The sequence below is a fragment of the Dromiciops gliroides genome, chromosome 6 (genome assembly GCF_019393635.1).
Source record: "Dromiciops gliroides isolate mDroGli1 chromosome 6, mDroGli1.pri, whole genome shotgun sequence".
In the NCBI taxonomy this organism is placed as follows: Eukaryota; Metazoa; Chordata; class Mammalia; order Microbiotheria; family Microbiotheriidae; genus Dromiciops; species Dromiciops gliroides.
Genome location: NC_057866.1, coordinates 56,197,754 through 56,216,180, shown reverse-complemented (window position 1 = coordinate 56,216,180; position 18,427 = coordinate 56,197,754). Strand labels below are relative to the sequence as shown.

Here is an 18,427-nt window from a genome sequence, read left to right as displayed (position 1 = left end):
AGTGTCAAAAAAGGAAACTGAACCTAGTTTTTCTGACTCTACATATTATACCTGCTCTATGCTGTGCCTCGTGCTCGTTGAATTTCTCTTGGAGATTGAGGCATAGCTTCCCTGTGTCATTTTAAAAGGGGTTTAAGGAATAGTAAAACACAAGTAAGGATATAGATGATGATATTCTGACTGTCATATATATTTATTTTACCCTTCACTATGTCTGCTGGACAAGAATGGGTCACCATGGTCCAAAAAGTATCATCTGGGGGACTTCAAACAAAATCACTCTACTGGTATATAAAGTAGGATAATTTCCCCCTTCTTCCCCTGCCCTCACTACATAACCAACCCCACAATGGCCATCCAGCATAGTTTAAGATGTCTGCTTCTTCAGTGCAGGAGGTAAAACTGAGTTCAGTAAATTGTATGAGAAAACTACCTTCTCACCTCTCAAATTCCTTTCTACAGTAGTGATGTCATTAAATATTTTCAGTGGGGATGTCACCGTAACATGTACACCAATATTTGATGCCTCCTTTCCTCTTCATTTCCTTTTTCACTCTTTTAAACTGTCAGAAAGATACATTATTATTGCACTGGGTCTTGTTTGTATCGATTCTTGGGGGAAGGGGAGGTCACTTAGTACAGTGAATCTAGAGTTGGAAGGAACCTAAATGCTGATCTAATCCAATCTCCTTGTCTACATATGGGCAAAGTGGGAGGCAGCTAGGTGGCACAGTGGATAAAGCACTGGCCCTGGATTCAGGAGGACCTGAGTTCAAATCCAGCCTCAGACACTTGACACTAGCTGTGTGACCCTGGGCAAGTCACTTAACCCTCATTGCCCTGCCCCCCCCCAAAAAAAATTAGCAAAGTAAAGCCCAGAAACATTACCTGAATTGTCCATGGTCAAACAAGTAATTAGTGAGTGGCTCTTAAGCCAAGTCCTTTGACTCCAGACTCAGGGTTCTTTCCACTGTGTGGTACTGTCTCATGTACCTCAATATCAGTGCTGTCCTTTTTAAGTATCAGAAATAAGTGTGTTTCCTTAGGATGATGATGAGTGAGATGAGCAGAACCAGAAGAACATTGTACACAGTATCATCAACACTGTGTGTTGATCTACTGTAATGGACTATATTCTTCTCACCAATGCAATGGGACAGAAGAGTTCCAGGGAACTCATGATAGAAGAGGATCTCCAAATCCAGGAAAAAAAAAAAAAAAGAACTGTGGAGTATAGATGCTGTTGAAACATACTATTTCTTTTGTTTTTGGTGCTGTTGTTTTTCTATTTTGAGGTTTTTCCTCATTGCACTGATTTTTCTCTTATAACATGACTAATGCAGAAATATGTTTAATGTTATTATATATATATGTATATGTATATACATATATATCAGATTACCTGCTGTCTAGGGGAGGAGGGAGGGAGAAAAATTTGAAATTGGAAAGCTTGTACAAACAAATGTTGAGAACTATCTTTACATGTAACTGGAAAAATAAAATAAAATACTTTTATCAGGAAAAAAAAGAAAAAAGAAATAAGTGTGTTTCTTTAAATGTTTTTGATAGATGCAGTCTTCTGCCAATGCTGAGAATGAAAAAAAATGGCAAGAGATATCAGAGGAGATAAAGAAGATTTTTAAGACAGCTGTGAAATTGCTACATGAAAAGGGGAAAATGAAGCACAGCCAAGCCAAGAGATATCTCTTTTCAGGTAACTTTTATACTACCAGCAAAGGCCAAAAAATGGCCACACACCAAATCTTTTATGAATGAATAAATGCAATTTGTGTCAAATGAAAGAAACTATCCTAAGTATCTCAATCTAGAAAAAGATATTATTCAGCTCTGGCCTACAGGTCAAATCCTATTTAACTTAGAGGGGTTCTTGATGAAAATGTAACTTCAAAAGAAAGATTAATATGATAAACCGCATTCAGCCAATATTTCTCACTTACACCGATTGGCCTCTGTCTTTTAGCAATGAAGAAGGAGGCTTCATTATTAGAAGTAACACAGAGAGCTAGTAATCTCTAAGGAAATGTCCTAGATTTCAGCCTGGGGAGAGAAGGAGGAGATAGTACCCATAAAAAAAAAAAAAAGATAGGTGAAGAAATAGGACATGTAGAGATTGGGATACTTGAAAGAAAACTGCAGACTGTACATCTTCAACTTTTATTCCCTCCTCAATGAAAATTGATATTATGGAATATAGACTTGAGGCAATAGCACTTAGGTGATGGTTCAAATTTTGTCAAGGAATAGAGTGGTAATAGTGATTTTTTAAAATGTAAAGGTTAACTATAAATCATTTTGGCTAATTTACTTCCTTGTATCTATCAGAAATGACACCTCATTTTTATAGTTGCTGATATCTTTGAAAATATCAGAGCTGATTAAATCAAAGATAAAATTCACAAGAGACCAAATTTGATCCCCTTATTCTCCAAGATTAAGACACTCGTGATCTTTAGATTTTGGTTAAGGACTTAGCCTGTTTTAAGAGGATCCTACTGTTTCTCTTAGCTCAAGTTAAATCCACACTGATTTTCTGGGATACTACTTAATAACTGGATTTGGGGGAAGGTATCAGTTCAATTGATTAATTAATGATACAACTAATTTTAATCATAAAACTTTTGAGAATTAATCTGAAAATACTTCATTTGAGTTTCCTGTTCCTGAAGATCTCCCAGCAGAAATTAAATTATGACTCATTAAGGGATATTGTAAAGGAGATTCATACTTAAAATGGGGATTGCACTAAATTACCTCTGAGGTCCTTTCCATCACTCATATTCTATGATTTTGGTCCTACTTGAGATGAAAAATTTTGATTCTTTTTTTTTTTAATTTATCATATTATGAACTTTATTTAAATTTTACATTTTCATACACAAATAATATTTCTACTGACATCCTCCCCATGAAATAATCCCACATAAGTTTACATCTCTATGAAGATCAGTATTTCAAAAGAAATAGTGCCCTGCCTCTGCCCTTTACCATCTATGTGATATTACGAAAGTCACATAAGTTTCTGACCCTCACTGTCTTAAATGGAATAGCTTTGGCTTTATGGGCTATATTATCTATGACAGTTGCATTCCTATCAAATTTCAGACCTCACTTGCCTGTCTTCTCTATAAGCCTTTGACTATATCCTCAAAATCCCTAGCTGTATGGGAAATTTGCAAGCTTTCTAAAATCTTTTTTCCTCATTTCTCCTTCCTCCTCCTTCTCTCCTGCCCTCATCTTCCAACTCCCAGCCAAGTAGGCAAAGTTTGTCTAGAGAAAAACCTGATACGCAAAGTCATTGGACCAGTTCTCCAAGGGATTTATTTTTCGGTCATGAACTTCATTTGAAGTTTGAAAATGGTGGGGTTGATACTATTAAGAACTACAGACTTAAATAGTTTTGGTCAAAAATTGGAAGAGGGTCATCTATCTTCACATTAATAACAATTCTTCAAAATAAAAAACAATCTATAGGTGGACCTAACAAGTCTGTTTTTTTAATTTAATAATTTTTCCTCCCTGGGCTCAGAACAAATTGCATCTCCTTAAAGGGCATAATATTCAGCATTCAAGACTGAAAATTTTAGTCCATTTGATTATATTTCCGTGGCCATTAATTTTATTTAAAGCATTTGTATTGCTATATCTGTCCCTAATGCTTCATGCCATTAGTTAATCAGATAGGAGGCATGTAAGCCAAAACTAGAGCAAAACAACCTTTTTCAACAGTTTGGTTTCCTAAAACAACCAAGAAAAATGGATTTAGAGCTAAAGAGAACTTCAGAGATCTGCTAGTACAGCACTTGTCAAAAATGTTAGGTCTTAGGATGACCCTTTTATGCTCCTAAAAAATTATTGAGGATCCCAAAGAGTTTTTCTTTATGTGGGTTATATCTAACAATATTTACCATATTAGAAATTAGAACTCGTAGATTCTTCAAATATTTATTAATTCATTTAAAATATCTATAATCAATTTATTACATGTCGATATAGATAACATTAATGAAAAATAACCTATTCGAAAAATTTTTGATGAGAAGAGTGGCATTGTTTTACATATTTTTGCAAATATTATCACTAAATTGAAGACGGATTCTCAAATCTGCTTCTTACATTCGATCTGTTGTGATATGATGTTTTGGTTGAAGTAGAGGAAGAAAGTTTGGCCTCATACAGATATGTAGTTGAAAACAAAAGAAGTATTTTAATAAGAAAATCTTATATTAGCATTATTATAAAATAGTTTTGACCTCAAAGACCTCCAGGGGTTATAGGACCACACTTTGAGAACAGCTACTCTGATCCAACCCCCTCATCTTACAAATGAGGACATTTAGACCCAAAAATATAAAGTGACCTCCCCAAGGTCATACAGCACTGGGAAATCCCTGATTAAAATATCCAATCACAAGAAGAAAAATGAGTCTTAGAGTTGAAAGTGAAAGAATTGTCTCTACATCTTAACTAAGTCATTGACCACCATTTTTTTTTCTAGTTAGTAATATGTTTAGGGGTTATTATATAGACACAGACTGAGGCCATGCACACTCCACCGGCAAGGAGATCAAATAGTGCATTTAATGCAGTTTTATAGATAAATCTGGTCACTTAAGAAACAGTTCTTCTGTTCTTCTCACCTATGTCTAATGTCACTGATGACAAATTTTGTCAACTATGTAGAGGACTATTCTGCTTAGAATTCCCCAACAGGAGCAAAGTAATAGAGGTAGAGATTTGAAGTTGTTTCTGCTTTTGAATGGGGAAGTTAGCACTAGATTTCTTTTGTTTGTTTTTTCAGCTATTGAAGATGAGTTTGACTTTGCTTTGGGAAAACAAACACCAGCATTCCTAAAGAAATGTGTTTGCTACATTAGAAAAATTGCAAACATTGAGCGTTTTGTGAAAATTCCAGCAATGGGTAAATACATGGACATAACTGGGACAGAACCAAGGATTATCCGAGACCCAGAAGCCCACGAGAAACTGATAAAACTCAGGGATGAATTTATTCCTACCATTGTCGCATCATCAAATCTGAGAGTCTACACTTCCATTACACATTGTGACATGAAACTAGGTTATTCACAAGAAGTAGAGAACCATTATATAGAAGGACTTGGTAAACAGTTTTATGAGGATATGATTGACATCATTCAGGCAACTGTACAACAGAATTTTGACACAGAAACTGATACACTGTATGACGAAATTCTTCAGCACTCGTCATTATGTAAAACATATGCCTCCTTCTACGAGTACAAATGTGAATATCTAAATATAGTACATAAATACCTTCTTCCCAGCAAAGCAGGGCACATTAACCCTCTCATCACCTATGGAGGACCTTGCACTGGAAAAACTCTTCTGTTAGCTGAAGTAGCCAAGAAGGTAAATGTCGATTCATTTTATGTGTTTTTGTAAAGGTCTATTTTGTATATTTTTCAATGTTAATTTAATTGGTTTCAGTTGCATTTATTTATCTGTTGATTGTTAAACTATTTATTTTTTGTTTGGCATCATAACCAGGACTTGCTCCTCAGCAGAATGGGTCAGACAAAGGATGGCCAGGACCCAGAGATCAGACAGGATTGTGGAGACAGGGCAAGTAATAGAAAGATATCTAAGCAGTTTACAATAAGAGGAGGTTCGAAAAGGCAGATAGAGCATAAGGTCATAGTAATCTGGACACATGAAAAGATCAAAAGTAAGAGAGAAGGCAACAAGCATTTGTTAAGTGCCTACTCTGTGCCAGTCACTATGCTAAGTGCTTTACAAATATTATCCCAGGCAGCTAGGTGGCGCAGTGGATAGAGCACCGGCCCTGGAGTCAGGAGTACCCGAGTTCAAATCCAGCCTCAGACACTTAACACTTACTAGCTGTGTGACCCTGGGCAAGTCACTTAACCCCATTTGCCTCACCAAAAAAAAAAATATATATATTATCCCATTTGATCTGTGCAAGAACCTTGAGAGGTAGATGCTATTATTATTCCCCTCAGTTAACGAAATTGAGTCAGAGGTTAAGTGACTTGCCTAGGGTCACAGAGCTAGTAAGTAGCTGAGAGAAACTTTGAACCTTGTTATTGCTGCCTCCAAATCCAAGGCTCTATGCACTGTGCCACCTAGCTTCCTCCCTGCAAATAGCTGGGACCAAGTCACAGGAATTTGAGTTTGGAGGAAGGACTCTAGTCCCTGGGAGGATTAGAGATATTTTTTTTTTTTTGCATGGGGCAATGAGGGTTAAGTGACTTGCCCAGGGTCACATAGCTAGTGTCAATTGTCAGAGGCCAGAATTGAACTCAGGTCCTCCTGAATCCAGGGCCAGTGCTTTATCAAATGCGCCACCTAGCTGCCCCCAGATTAGAGATCTTATAAGGCAGGATCCCAGTCCAGAAAAAAACTAAAGTACTAGGCATTCTTTCAAGGGGGATAAAAACACGGGCCCAGTTACAAAAAATGAAGTACAAGGTGGTGGTTTGGTATTATAAGTTCAGGACAGGGTTGATCATGCTGAGCCCCAAAGGAACTAGAGCTCTTTATATCCCACTGCCTAGGTCCAGAACTGGTCCTAGAATCTGAGACATGGCATGGCTACGCCTACAGATGAAATGAAAGGAGCCCAAAGTGTAGGGATTAAAAGCAGGTAAGAGGGGGCAGCTAGGTGGCGCAGTGGATAAAGCACCGGCCCTGGATTCAGGAGTACCTGAGTTCAAATCCAGCCTCAGACACTTGACACTTACTAGCTGTGTGACCCTGGGCAAGTCACTTAACCCCCATTGCCCCCCCCCCAAAAAAGCAGGTAGGAGGTAAGAAGTCCATCATATAACAAGATGTGACATGTCTACAACAGTAGATGGTTGGCTGCAGTTTTCATTGCTACTGTGTTAGGGTTTGAGGTCCTTTTTTCTTATTGTGTTCTTGAGAACATAGTCACTCCCTTACATATTGTACCTCTCTTAATAAGAAATCATTCATGAAATAATGCAGTTATCCTAAGTGTAAGAAAAAAACACACTGGAATATAGACGATGTAAAATTATGACAGTCCATGCAAGTAGAAAATCATAGGAATGTAGAATAGATTACCAGCTTAGGAAACAATTCTTACTGAAATCCTTTGTTTCTAGGTATCCCTATCTGGTCACCTGAGTTTAGCTTATTTATAGTCTAGAGTCCTCTTTCCTCCAAGATGTGTATATGTTCTTCTAGACCCAATTTGCTTCTTCCAAAGAAGTCCAGTCTGAATTTTAGAGGCAGCATGGTATGATGGAATCAGGAAAGCCCTAGGTTTAATCCCATTTTTTTGGGGGGGGGGGGATATAATAGATCTTTATTTAGTTATATATGTGTATCTATCTATCCATCTATCTATATCTATCTATATAGATATATATACCTATCTTCCATACAATTGATTATTAATTCTTTGGTAAGGTATTATTCAAGTAGAAATTGACTATTTAAATTTCATAAGTCTTTTTTTTTTTTACATATAAGGTAAGTTTAATCCCATTTTTAAATGTAATTGCTATGTGAATTTAGGGCACATCATTTCACCATTCCCAGTCTTGTTTTCCTGGCCAAAATAATATTTATATCATTTAACTCACAAGACTATTGTTAAGAAAGTACATTAAGAACCTTCAAAGGCTATAAAAATAAGAATTATCTTACCTGAGGTTCTGTTCCTCTAAATAAATTGCATTACTGGGGCAGCTAGGTGGCGCAGTGGATAAAGTACCAGTCCGAGATTCAGGAGGACCTGAGTTCAAGTTCGACCTCAGACCCTTGACACTTACTAGCTATGTGATCCTGAGCAAGTCACTTAACCCTCATTGCTCCCCACACACAAAAAAAAGCATTACCAAATGAAGTCCCATTTCATCTCCTGTTCTTTCAGATTTATAACCAGGTGGTCTAGCTTGAAGGTCCAGAAAGATGTCTCTCAATGGATCCATGCATAGGCATCAGCTGATTAGATACATAAGCATATTCGATGAGGAGTGAGTCTCACAGACCTAGAAAACAATTCCCATTTGTTGGCTCAAAATAACATAAAACCATAAGGATAGCATGCTGAATCAGAGCCCTTTCCATCCATCCTAATTCTGTTTCTTTCATGGCACCAAGAATTTGAAGAAATTTATGGTCATTCTTTAAATCAGCTTCAAAGAATAGGGCTATCCCACCTTTCTGTAGGGATTAGTGAACTATAACGTCAGAATAAGGCTTGTATTTTCAGACATGGCCAATGTTTGTTTGTTTTTATAAAGCTGCATTCCTAGAAATATAATGGTATAATGGAGGGGAGGAGTTAGGTTTTCCTAGCTTTAAAACCAGTTCTCTATCCACTATGCTGCACTGCCTCTACAGGCAGCGATAATCCAAGGACTGCATATGGGAGTGGATAGTGAGTGAAGAAGGAAAAAAAGGAAGGAAGGAAGGAAAGGAGGAAGGAAGGAAGGAAGGAAGGAAGGAAGGAAGGAAGGAAGGAAGGAAGGAAGGAAGGAAGGAAGGAAGGAAGGAATGGAGGGAGGGAGGAAGGAGGGAAGGAGGGAAGGAATGGAGGGAGGGAGGAAGGGAGGAAGAAACATCAATAAAACATTTTAAAGGAGAGGGGAAGGTTAGGAAACTATCCAAACCATGTTTATTTTCTCTCTAATGTTAAATTCCTCCATAATCCATTATGGATCTATTTTCGAACAATTTTATTTAAGCCTTTCTTAAAACTATTTATGTCTCTAGCCTGTAGCACCTCTTGAAGTTATAGTTTCACAAGTTTACTATTTTTTACATACAGTAATGTTTCATTTTTCCAAATTTACCTCTTTCAATTTTTAAGGAGTATCCTTTAGTCCTGTTTATACCAGGTTGTATTGAACTACCCTATCTTTACCCATACTGTATCCCTCACAGTTATAAGAGGCTTTAATCATATCTTCTCTTGGCTTTCGCCTTTCCAGACAGAAGAAAACTAATCTTTTTAGTCTGGCCTCATATTACTGTCTTCCTAGCTTCTTGATTATTTCAGTTATACTAATTAAACTATGATTACATAATTAGTCCATTTAATGAATTTTAAATAGTCACTTAAATACATTGAGCTGATTTTTTTAAGTCCTAAATTATATTTATGAAATGAGATTACAGAGTGATTTTTTCCTAGTGCATCTACTAACTTATTTGTAATTAGATATTATGCAGGTTTTTAATGTTACTAAGAGATTTCAACAAATTGAAAAGAACATTAGGATGGGAATTAAATCTGATTCTCCTTGTGATTAGCCCTTTATCTCTAGGTTAGGCAAGTCACTATCCACACTTTGCCTTACTTCCCAATTTTCCATCCATTAAATGAACCTGCCCGATTCTCCCTCAAAGAGAAATTTTCATATTGAATGAGCATTTCTACAATAAACTTTCTCTTATACCAAATTATTTGCAATAATCCACATATATAACCCTTCACCTGTTTATGGGAAGGAGGGAACTATGTTTCATCATTTGTTCTCCCGGACTAAAATTGATCGTTAAAAGCACTCAAAGTTTATCTGCCCTTTAATGGTGACTTTGCTTTATTTACATTATTATAATGTAAACAAATTATAATTATAATGTATTTTTCTCCTAGTTCTGTTTATTTTACAAGTCTTCCCATATTTCTATGAATTCTTCAGTCCTTTTTTTCTCAGGGTGCAACAGTATATTTCATTACATTTATATGCCATAATTTATCAGCCATTCTCTGATCAATGAATACTACAATTATTGGCTACCACAAAAAGTGTGGCTATTAATACTAAAAGAGCCAGGAACATTGACTGATGCAAAAATTTTCTTAGTCCTTTGAGGTCTTAAATTCTGATGGTGGTGGAAGTGGTAGTGGTAACAGCAGTAGTAGTAGCTAATGGATATAATGCTTTAAGATTTGCAAAACCCTTATAAATAATACTTCATTTTGTCCACAAACAATGCTCAGAGGTAGTTGCTACTATTATTAATCCTGTTTGCCTCAGTTTCCTCATCTGTAAAATAAGCTGGAGAAGGAAATGGCAAACCATTCTAGTATCTTTGCCAAGAAAACCCCAAATGACATCGTTAAGAGTGAAACAACTGAACGACACTTCCCGAGTTTAGAAAGCGAAGGTCTAGCATGTTATATCCTACACCATATGTCCTCCTTGGGGCATATTCCCAGTTCCTGTGAAATCCTTATCCATGTCTTTATGTAAATTCCCCCATCCCCATTTTTCATATGAGAAAGCTGAGGCTTAGAAAATGAAGTGAATTTAATTCCTTATTTGAAGTCTAACTATCTTTTCCCTATATACCACAATGCCTCTTCATGACATTTCTATAGCTACCCCCATATTCGTCTACTTTCTCAATTGCCCTGCCATGCTAGACTTCACAGTGTTTGGGTTAATAGTAATTCACATTCATATAACAATTTAAAGTTCTTTCCTCGAAGCAATGCTATCAGGTTAGACAAAGCCCAGATCATTATCCTCAGATGGCAGATAAAGTAACATAGATCCAGAGCTCTTAAGTGATTTGCTGGAAATCATATAGTTAATTAATAGTAGAGTCTGTACTAGAAAGCAGGTCTCCAATTCTTAGGAACCCTTATTTTTCAATAGCAATCCTAATAAAGGTCACAAAGGTAATAAATAATACTGAGCTAGGATTCAAACCTACATCCTCTAACTCCAATGCCAGTATTCTCTTCACTATACCAAACACCTGTTATGTATGTATGTGTTCTTTTGTTTAATACACTTTGCTAAATCTAACTCTAAACAGGATTTCATGGGCCACGATTTTGACAGAATGTCTTAATAATTCTTTTGTACTTTGTTATAGCTTTCTGCTTTTTCTAGTTTTTCCTCTTTCTTTCCTCAATGTCAAATTTGTCAGTTGTCACTCCTTGCATTTGCCTGCCTCTTCCAATCTCTGTCCACAAGCATACATATAAACTCTTCTAATTTGCTATTTCTGTGGTCTAAGAAACTAGATAACTAACCTATTTAGAATTAAGCATTCTGTAAGAGTCATTAAGTTTTGAGTGAAGCCTCAAGGATCTCTCTCATGGGGTAAAATGTCTGGTTTTACGTTCAGGGGTTTTGTGTTCTCAATTTGGTCCACTTACATGTTTTCGTTTGCCTTTTTTTTTTTTTTTTTTGCTTTACCAGTTCTTACATTTCAGATGGTTTAAGTTCCCAGAAGTCTGGAATCTCTAGATAAATAGCATACTTTCACTATTTTCATTTTTAAATTGTCCTAAACTGTGCTTCTGTGTTTTAGGCTTATGGTTGGCTCCATGAAGAGATGGGACCCGAATCTGACCCAGTCATAATTGTAAGATTTCTAGGAACCACAGACATGAGCACTGACCTTAAGAATCTACTTCTGAGCATCTGTGAACAACTGGCAGTTAACTACCAGTGTCTGGTGCAAAGCTATCCTAAGAAGATTCATGATCTGCGTGACTTGTTTATAAATCTGTTGAATGAGTCTTCATTTCAGAGACCCTTGGTAATAATATTTGATGCTTTAGAACAGCTCTCCGAAAGCGATGATGCCAGAAAACTTTGGTGGCTCCCCGTTCACCTTCCCCGATTTGTTCGGGTAGTACTATCCACACTGCCCAACAAACATGGGATCCTGCAGAAACTCAGGTGCCTTATCCACGAAGAAGACAACTACATTGAGCTGATTCCAAGGGACAGAAAAATGTGCAGTCAGGTCCTAAAACACCAGTTGCTGCGCGTCAAAAGGAAAGTGACATCAGGGCAACAGATATATGTCAATGAAGCTTTCTCCAAGTGCACGTTGCCAATGTTTGTGAACTTAACCTTCAGGGAGGTGAGAAACTGGAGGTCCCACAAAGATGTGGATGAGTCCTCCCTCTGTGTCACAGTCCATGACAGCATAGAGCAGTTATTTTGTTCCCTGGAGAAGAAATGTGGGCAGAAACTAGTATCCCGAGCTTTGGGTTACATCACCATGGCTAAAATGGGTTTGAGTGAAATGGAGCTGGAAGATGTTTTAGCACTGGACAACAGTGTCATGAATGAGCTAAATGAGAATATTCGACCAAGTAACCCCCTGCGGGTGCCTTATGTATATATTGCAAGGCTTAAGGAGGGCCTGAGTGGATACTTGATAGAAAGGCATGTGAAAAACGTCACACTCTTGGTGTGGGCCAATAGGCACCTACAGCTGATAGCACAGAAGCTTTACCTACATAATGACAGTGACTTGCGTGAAATGCATACAATCCTGGCAGATTATTTTCTGGGGGTCTGGTCTGGTGGCAGGAGGAAGGCTTTCTGTCTGGAGGACCCATACTTGAATGGCTGCCTTGATCTAGAAAGCAGAAGTTTGCTAGAAGAAGAAAAGCATTTCCTGGAGCAGGCATCTTTTGATCGACAGGCCCCAGATCAACCCTGGGTGTTTCAGTGCAATCCACTGGAGCCTGACATCTTCTTTGTCAATCACCGCAAAATGTCAGAGCTTTTGCACCACTTGACGAGATGTGGAAAAACAGATGATCTGCTCTATGGAGTCATCATGAACTTCAGCTGGCTCTATACCATGGTAAAAATTGGCCAATTTGACAAAGCCCTTGCAGACATTGAGACGGCTTACAACTATTCACAGGAGAAGGAACTGAAGTTTCTGGCCAGTACCCTTCGAGGCATCAAAAGCAAGATCATCACATTCCCTGGCTCCCTCTCTGCTGAGCTCCAGCAGAGACTTCTTCCAGTCGTCAGTTCATTACCCAAACTGAGGCACCTCCTTTTGGAATGTGACAAGGATGGACCTAAATACTGCTCCATTGTCCCCTTACATTCTTCCATGGATGTGACTTACAGCCCCGAAAGACTTCCCTTGTCATCCAGTCATCTACATGTCACCGAGATTTTGCCTACATGTAACCCAAGTACTGTCCTCACAGCTTTGGAAAATGGTTCCATTAGCACGTGGGATGTTGAGACTCGCCAGCTACTCAGGCAAATCACCACAGCCCAGTCTGTTATTCTGGGCATGAAGCTCACCACAGATGAAAAGTACCTTGTGGTAGCCACAACGAACAACACCTTGTTGATTTATGACAACATAAATTCCTGCCTCCTTTCCGAAGTTGAAATCAAAGGAGTCAAGCATGGAAGTGGTTCTAATTTCATCAATGGGTTTACCTTGTCAATTACACATGCCCTTGCCTGGTTGGAGGCCAGCAAAGATGTCACTGTCATTGATCTACTTTATGGATGGCCTCTTTATCAGTTCCACTGCTGGTATGAAGTCACTTGTGTCCAGTGTTCTCTGGATGGAGTGTATGCTTTCTGTGGGCAGTACCTAAATACCACCACCATATTTCACTTAGGAAGTGGAGAGAAGCTCTCCACCGTGACGTCCGAATTTTCAGGGGGCTTTGTGAAGTTTCTTCTGATCCTGGACACCGCACAGGAAATGGTCATGGTTGACAGCGAGGGCAGCCTTTCTGTTTGGAATACAGAGGAAATCACTAATCCCCAACTAACGGATGATTTTGATTGTCGAAGAGAAGACAGTGAAGTTGTCAGCATTGAACTGTCCGAGGACCAAAGTGCAATTCTTATCTGCAAAGCCCTCAGCATAGAACTCTTAGACACTACGATGTGGAAGGTGGCGGAAAAATTCCGAGCCAAACACAATGAGCGCTTTATCTCTGCGGTGCTCTCCAAAAATGGCGACTGCATAATTGCTACTATGGAAAATACCTCAGCGGTGTTCTTTTGGAGGAGGGACACTGGACAGTGTATGGCAAGCTTACAGGAAATCTCAGGAACCATAGTCAAACTAGTCAAGTCAAATCACCATAATATGCTGCTATCTTTATCGACTAGTGGTGTCCTTTCTATTTGGGACATAGACATAATTACAGCAATGTCCAACATAGACAAGACTGGAAAACCCATCCAAAGACTGGTACTACCTGCTAGAGGTGAGATAATTTATTCCCTAGATGGATCAGAATCCGTCCATAAGTGGAACTTTAGCAATGGATTCATCGAGGCAGAATTTAAGCATGAAGGAATCGTAGAGCACTGTGTGCTCACCTCCTCTGGGGATGTGATGGTGACATCAGACGACAAATGTAGCCAATACGTGTGGCACACTAGTAGCGGTGAAAACCTCTTTCGCATTAATGGGCAAAGAATATCCCAGCTACTGATTACACACAATGATCAATTTGTGGTTTCACTCTGTGAGGAAAACGCCTCTAGGGTCTGGCGACTGGCCACAGGCCACAGGGTGTGCAATATTCTCACTCCTTTACAGAATGCATTTATAACCTCTGCAAATACGTTTGTGGTAGGCATCACAAAAAACAAAGTGCTGGCAGTCAGTTTGTGGACAGGAAGTATCACCAAGAAATTCTGCTGTGAGGATGGGACCATGATTGTAAATTTCAAATTGATACCGGACTGCCCTGATATCATAGTGTTTATAACATCCACGGAAACTGTGAACATCTGGAGCCTGACAGACGAAGTCATCTGTCGACGTGTGCAACTTCCAAACAATTTCTTAAAAAATCTAGAGGACTTTGAAATTTCTCCTAATGGGAAGCTAGGCATTATATCCCGGGGGGATGAAAATATAAATGTTCTTGATCTGCATAGTGGTAAGCTACGAGTAGTACATGCTGCTGGAATCATCTGGCGACAGAGGCTCTCTCGAGACGGCCGCTACCTGGTCTATATTTGTTTCCGGAATGGAGAAGAGGAAGATGACAATGGTGCAGTCTCCAGCTTAATTGTCATGAGACTTGCAGACGGTAAAAACATTGGTGCTTGCTCACTTTATAAGACACCAACATATCTTGCATTGTCACAGAGGCACTTGAATATTATTGTTGGTTTTGATGATGGAAGTATAGGGATTTATACTGTAGTAGACCGGGTGGATGCAGCCTTGAAAATTAAAATTGCCACTTCAAACAGCCGGCAAATTTTCAACAGTGCAACACAAGCATCTAGGCCAAAATGTAACAGCTATTGCTTTAAGGCTACTGCAGATTGTATTTGGAGAGAATCCACAGAGGTGTTTGCAAGAGATAGCCCCATCACAGTGACTGATTCTGCAGAAACAACTGAAGCAACACCAACCAAAAAACACAATCCTTATGACCGTGTGTCCTCTGCCATAGAGAGCAGAGGCCACAGTTTTGCTGCTGACAACTAATTACATATTGAGACAGGTTTACTGAAATTCATGATATACATTTATAAGTCTGTCTTCTATATCAGATGTAGAAATGGTGCATTTCTTAGGCAAAATGGAATACAAGTGACTGGTATCCATATACATGTAAAAATTACAGAGATAGAAACATGTTTTGGGCTATAGTTTTTCTTGAGATTAATTCATGAAAATCCTCTTCCAATGGCTCATCATTATATGGAAGTGACCCCATGTTCTCAAAGGCTATGACAGCAGAATGCAAGCTTTAGTGAGTCAAAAAGATTTTGAGAATGGGTCCTGCAATAGATTGCAGATCTTGCCCAAGTACTACCCTAAGTTCAGCAAAGTTCACCTTTGGAGATTTGATTACCAGGTGATTAAATATTTTTTGGCTACAGCAACTCTTTAAACTAGAGACTAAAGTATGAAAAGACTGTTATATACTTTCATGATGAGAACACCCATACAGATAGAATCATAGCTCTTTGAAAGTATGGAATTAATCCAAGTATGAAATCTTTACTGGACATTTCTAGCAATATTCTTTACGTTGCTGCTTCATCTAGAAGTTAGAAAATAGTACAGTATATTGACTCTAACCGTATATTTGCCAGAAATATAACCTCTTACACACACACACACACACACACACACACACACACACACACACACAGCAGTTTGACCAAAATCATCTGTCATGCTTTTTTTTAAGTTAAATTCAAACAACTATTACTTTGTCTCCATGATGCCAAATAATTCTTTTTGGCAACATTTGGTTGTTAATATTATATAAATACAGCCTTAAGCCCACTCTACCTTTTACCATCCAGATAGCAAAGACTCCTATCTGGGGATAAAGGAAAGAAAGTGAAAGGGGTAAAGTAATTTCACAGTCCTGAATATATGAAACTCTCCAGCGACTACATCCCAACATTAAGGAAAAGTACTTTTGAAAGATGTGAAGATGCAAAGATATAAGCTATATGGGACAATAGTCAATCGGCAGCTAAAAGGGCAACCCAGATGCAGAAAAAGTCTTGCAAAAGTTGTATATGTGGGTTTTTGTACAAAGGAGGAAACTTTTTCTTCAAAAGCTATTTCCCAAGTTATGAAGGAATATGTTTAACACTAAAAAATCATTCACTTTTAATGTATCTTTCAAAGTACATATTTTGCTAGCTGTAATGAATACTCACATAAGGGCATTGCAAATGCAGTTAAACAGTTCAATTCCATTATTGTATTAAAAGGTTCCTCTTCATTCTCTTATAAGAAAGTATGAATTATCTCCTAAATCCCTACACTGAATTTCAACAGAAAGAAAGTTTTCTTGATATGCCATGTACGAACTACTGCTAACATTTGCCTTACTATCATTCCTCTTCTGTCCTGTGTTGAACGCAGAGAGATGACCAAAAACTCTGGGACTAACAGAATATGCCTGTATTTGTGCTAAAATATTCCATAAAATCTTAAGGCTGTCCAAAGGTTCTTTACTGTTCCTGTTTGTACTCAATTTCTTACTTCTACATATGTATGGAGGCTTATTATCTGTTTTACTTTCTGCTTTGGGACTCTTCTGAGCCTTTTATATAGTGTGATCAGTTTCAAGGCAGAAGCTGTAAAATCTTCAATATTTTTTAACTATTCCACCGGATTGAAGAAAAAATGGTTACATCCTAAAAACAAAGTGATTTGTACCCCCTGCCATATCGTATACATGGCATGTCCTTGGCTCATTTTTAACAGATTTTTTTTTTTTTAGTGAGGCAATTGGGGTTAAGTGACTTGCCCAGGGTCACACAGCTAGTAAGTGTTAAGTGTCTGAGGCCAGATTTGAACTCAGGCACTCCTGACTCCAGGGCTGGTGCTCTATCCACTGCGCCACCTAGCTGCCCCAGATTTTTTTTTTTTTAAGAGGAAACAGTTCCTCTAGCAAGTACTGAACAGATAAGAGTTTTCATTTCTGGTTCTGCCACTGACTTGCTGTGGGTTACTGAGCCAATCATCTAACCTCTCTGTTTCTCACTTTCTCAACTATAAAATGAGGTTAGTAGTAGTTTCCCCTATATCCCCTACAGGTGTGTGATATAAAATATAGTCAACTCTGGATTATTGAGACTAATGGAGAAAAATTGAATGGCATATCACTCCTGTCTTTTATATTTGACCTTGAAATGTAGTCTGAGACACTAACACCCTGTGTTATGACTCAGATATAAATTATTATCCTACCCCATGCCAAGGCCAGATCTTCTATGGCTTGATTGGCCTGAGTCCAAGTCAGGTAGTAGCCAAGAGGCAGACCCAGATCCTTGTGTACATAGATACATAATCTAGAGTTGATTGTATATGAAAGTACTCATCTAAGACAGACCAAGGTCATTCAAGGTATCACTATTATTATTATGAGTAGTATGAGTTGGACCTCTGTGCCACTAAATTTCTAACAGTCAAATGCCAAGATGAATTACATGTCGTGTGTGAATGTTCTATGTAAAAGCCAATATAGTAAGTATTGAGTGATTTGAATGATTTTCCTAACTTGTTTGCAACTCCTAGATCATACTGAATGTTTTTATGTAAACTTTGTATTGTTGGGAATAATTACCCAATCAGAGATTTATATTTTCTTAAATGTTACATTTAGTTACATTTTGTTACAGAGTTGTTAAACTAGAATATTATTGCAGTCTTCAAAACAATATACCGTCTTGTGTATGCATTGTTTGTATGAATAAAAGATAAACTAATTTGCTTTGGAGTTTTTTTGGACTATTTTCCAAGTTTTGATGATGCAACTGAAAATTGTGACATTAACCAGCTGTGTGACCTAGGCGAGTCACCTGATGTCTCTGCATCTTAGTTTCCTCATGTTTAAATAAAGGGATTATATTAGACAGGAACTGAAGTGCCTTCTACTCTAATATTCTATGGGTCTATGATCTTCCAGGTGGAAAAAAAAAAAAAAGCAAAGAGGCTGCCAAAATGGAAAGGGAAGGAGAAAGAGAGAGAGACAGAGAGAGAAAGAGACAGACAGACAGAAACAGAGAGACAGAGAGATGCAGAGAGGGGAAGGAACAAGAAAGGGAAGGAAGGAAGGAAGGAAGGAAGGAAGGAAGGAAGGAAGGAAGGAAGGAAGGAAGGAAGGAAGGAAGGAAGGAAGGAAGGA

General features: G+C 38.1%; 1 protein-coding gene across 1 annotated transcript in view; it reads left to right on the top strand.

Annotated features, from left to right (window-relative positions):
* Nucleotides 1–18,059, top strand: part of NWD2 (NACHT and WD repeat domain containing 2) — a 167,129-nt gene extending 149,070 nt beyond the window's left edge. Inside the window, exons 5-7 of the mRNA XM_043973192.1 lie at nt 1,570–1,714; nt 4,820–5,409; nt 11,326–18,059. Of these exons, the coding sequence (XP_043829127.1) occupies nt 1,570–1,714; nt 4,820–5,409; nt 11,326–15,255 (4,665 nt within the window). The 3' untranslated portion in view covers nt 15,256–18,059. The remainder of the gene's footprint in view (nt 1–1,569; nt 1,715–4,819; nt 5,410–11,325) is intronic.
* The last annotated feature ends 368 nt before the right edge of the window (nt 18,060–18,427 follow it).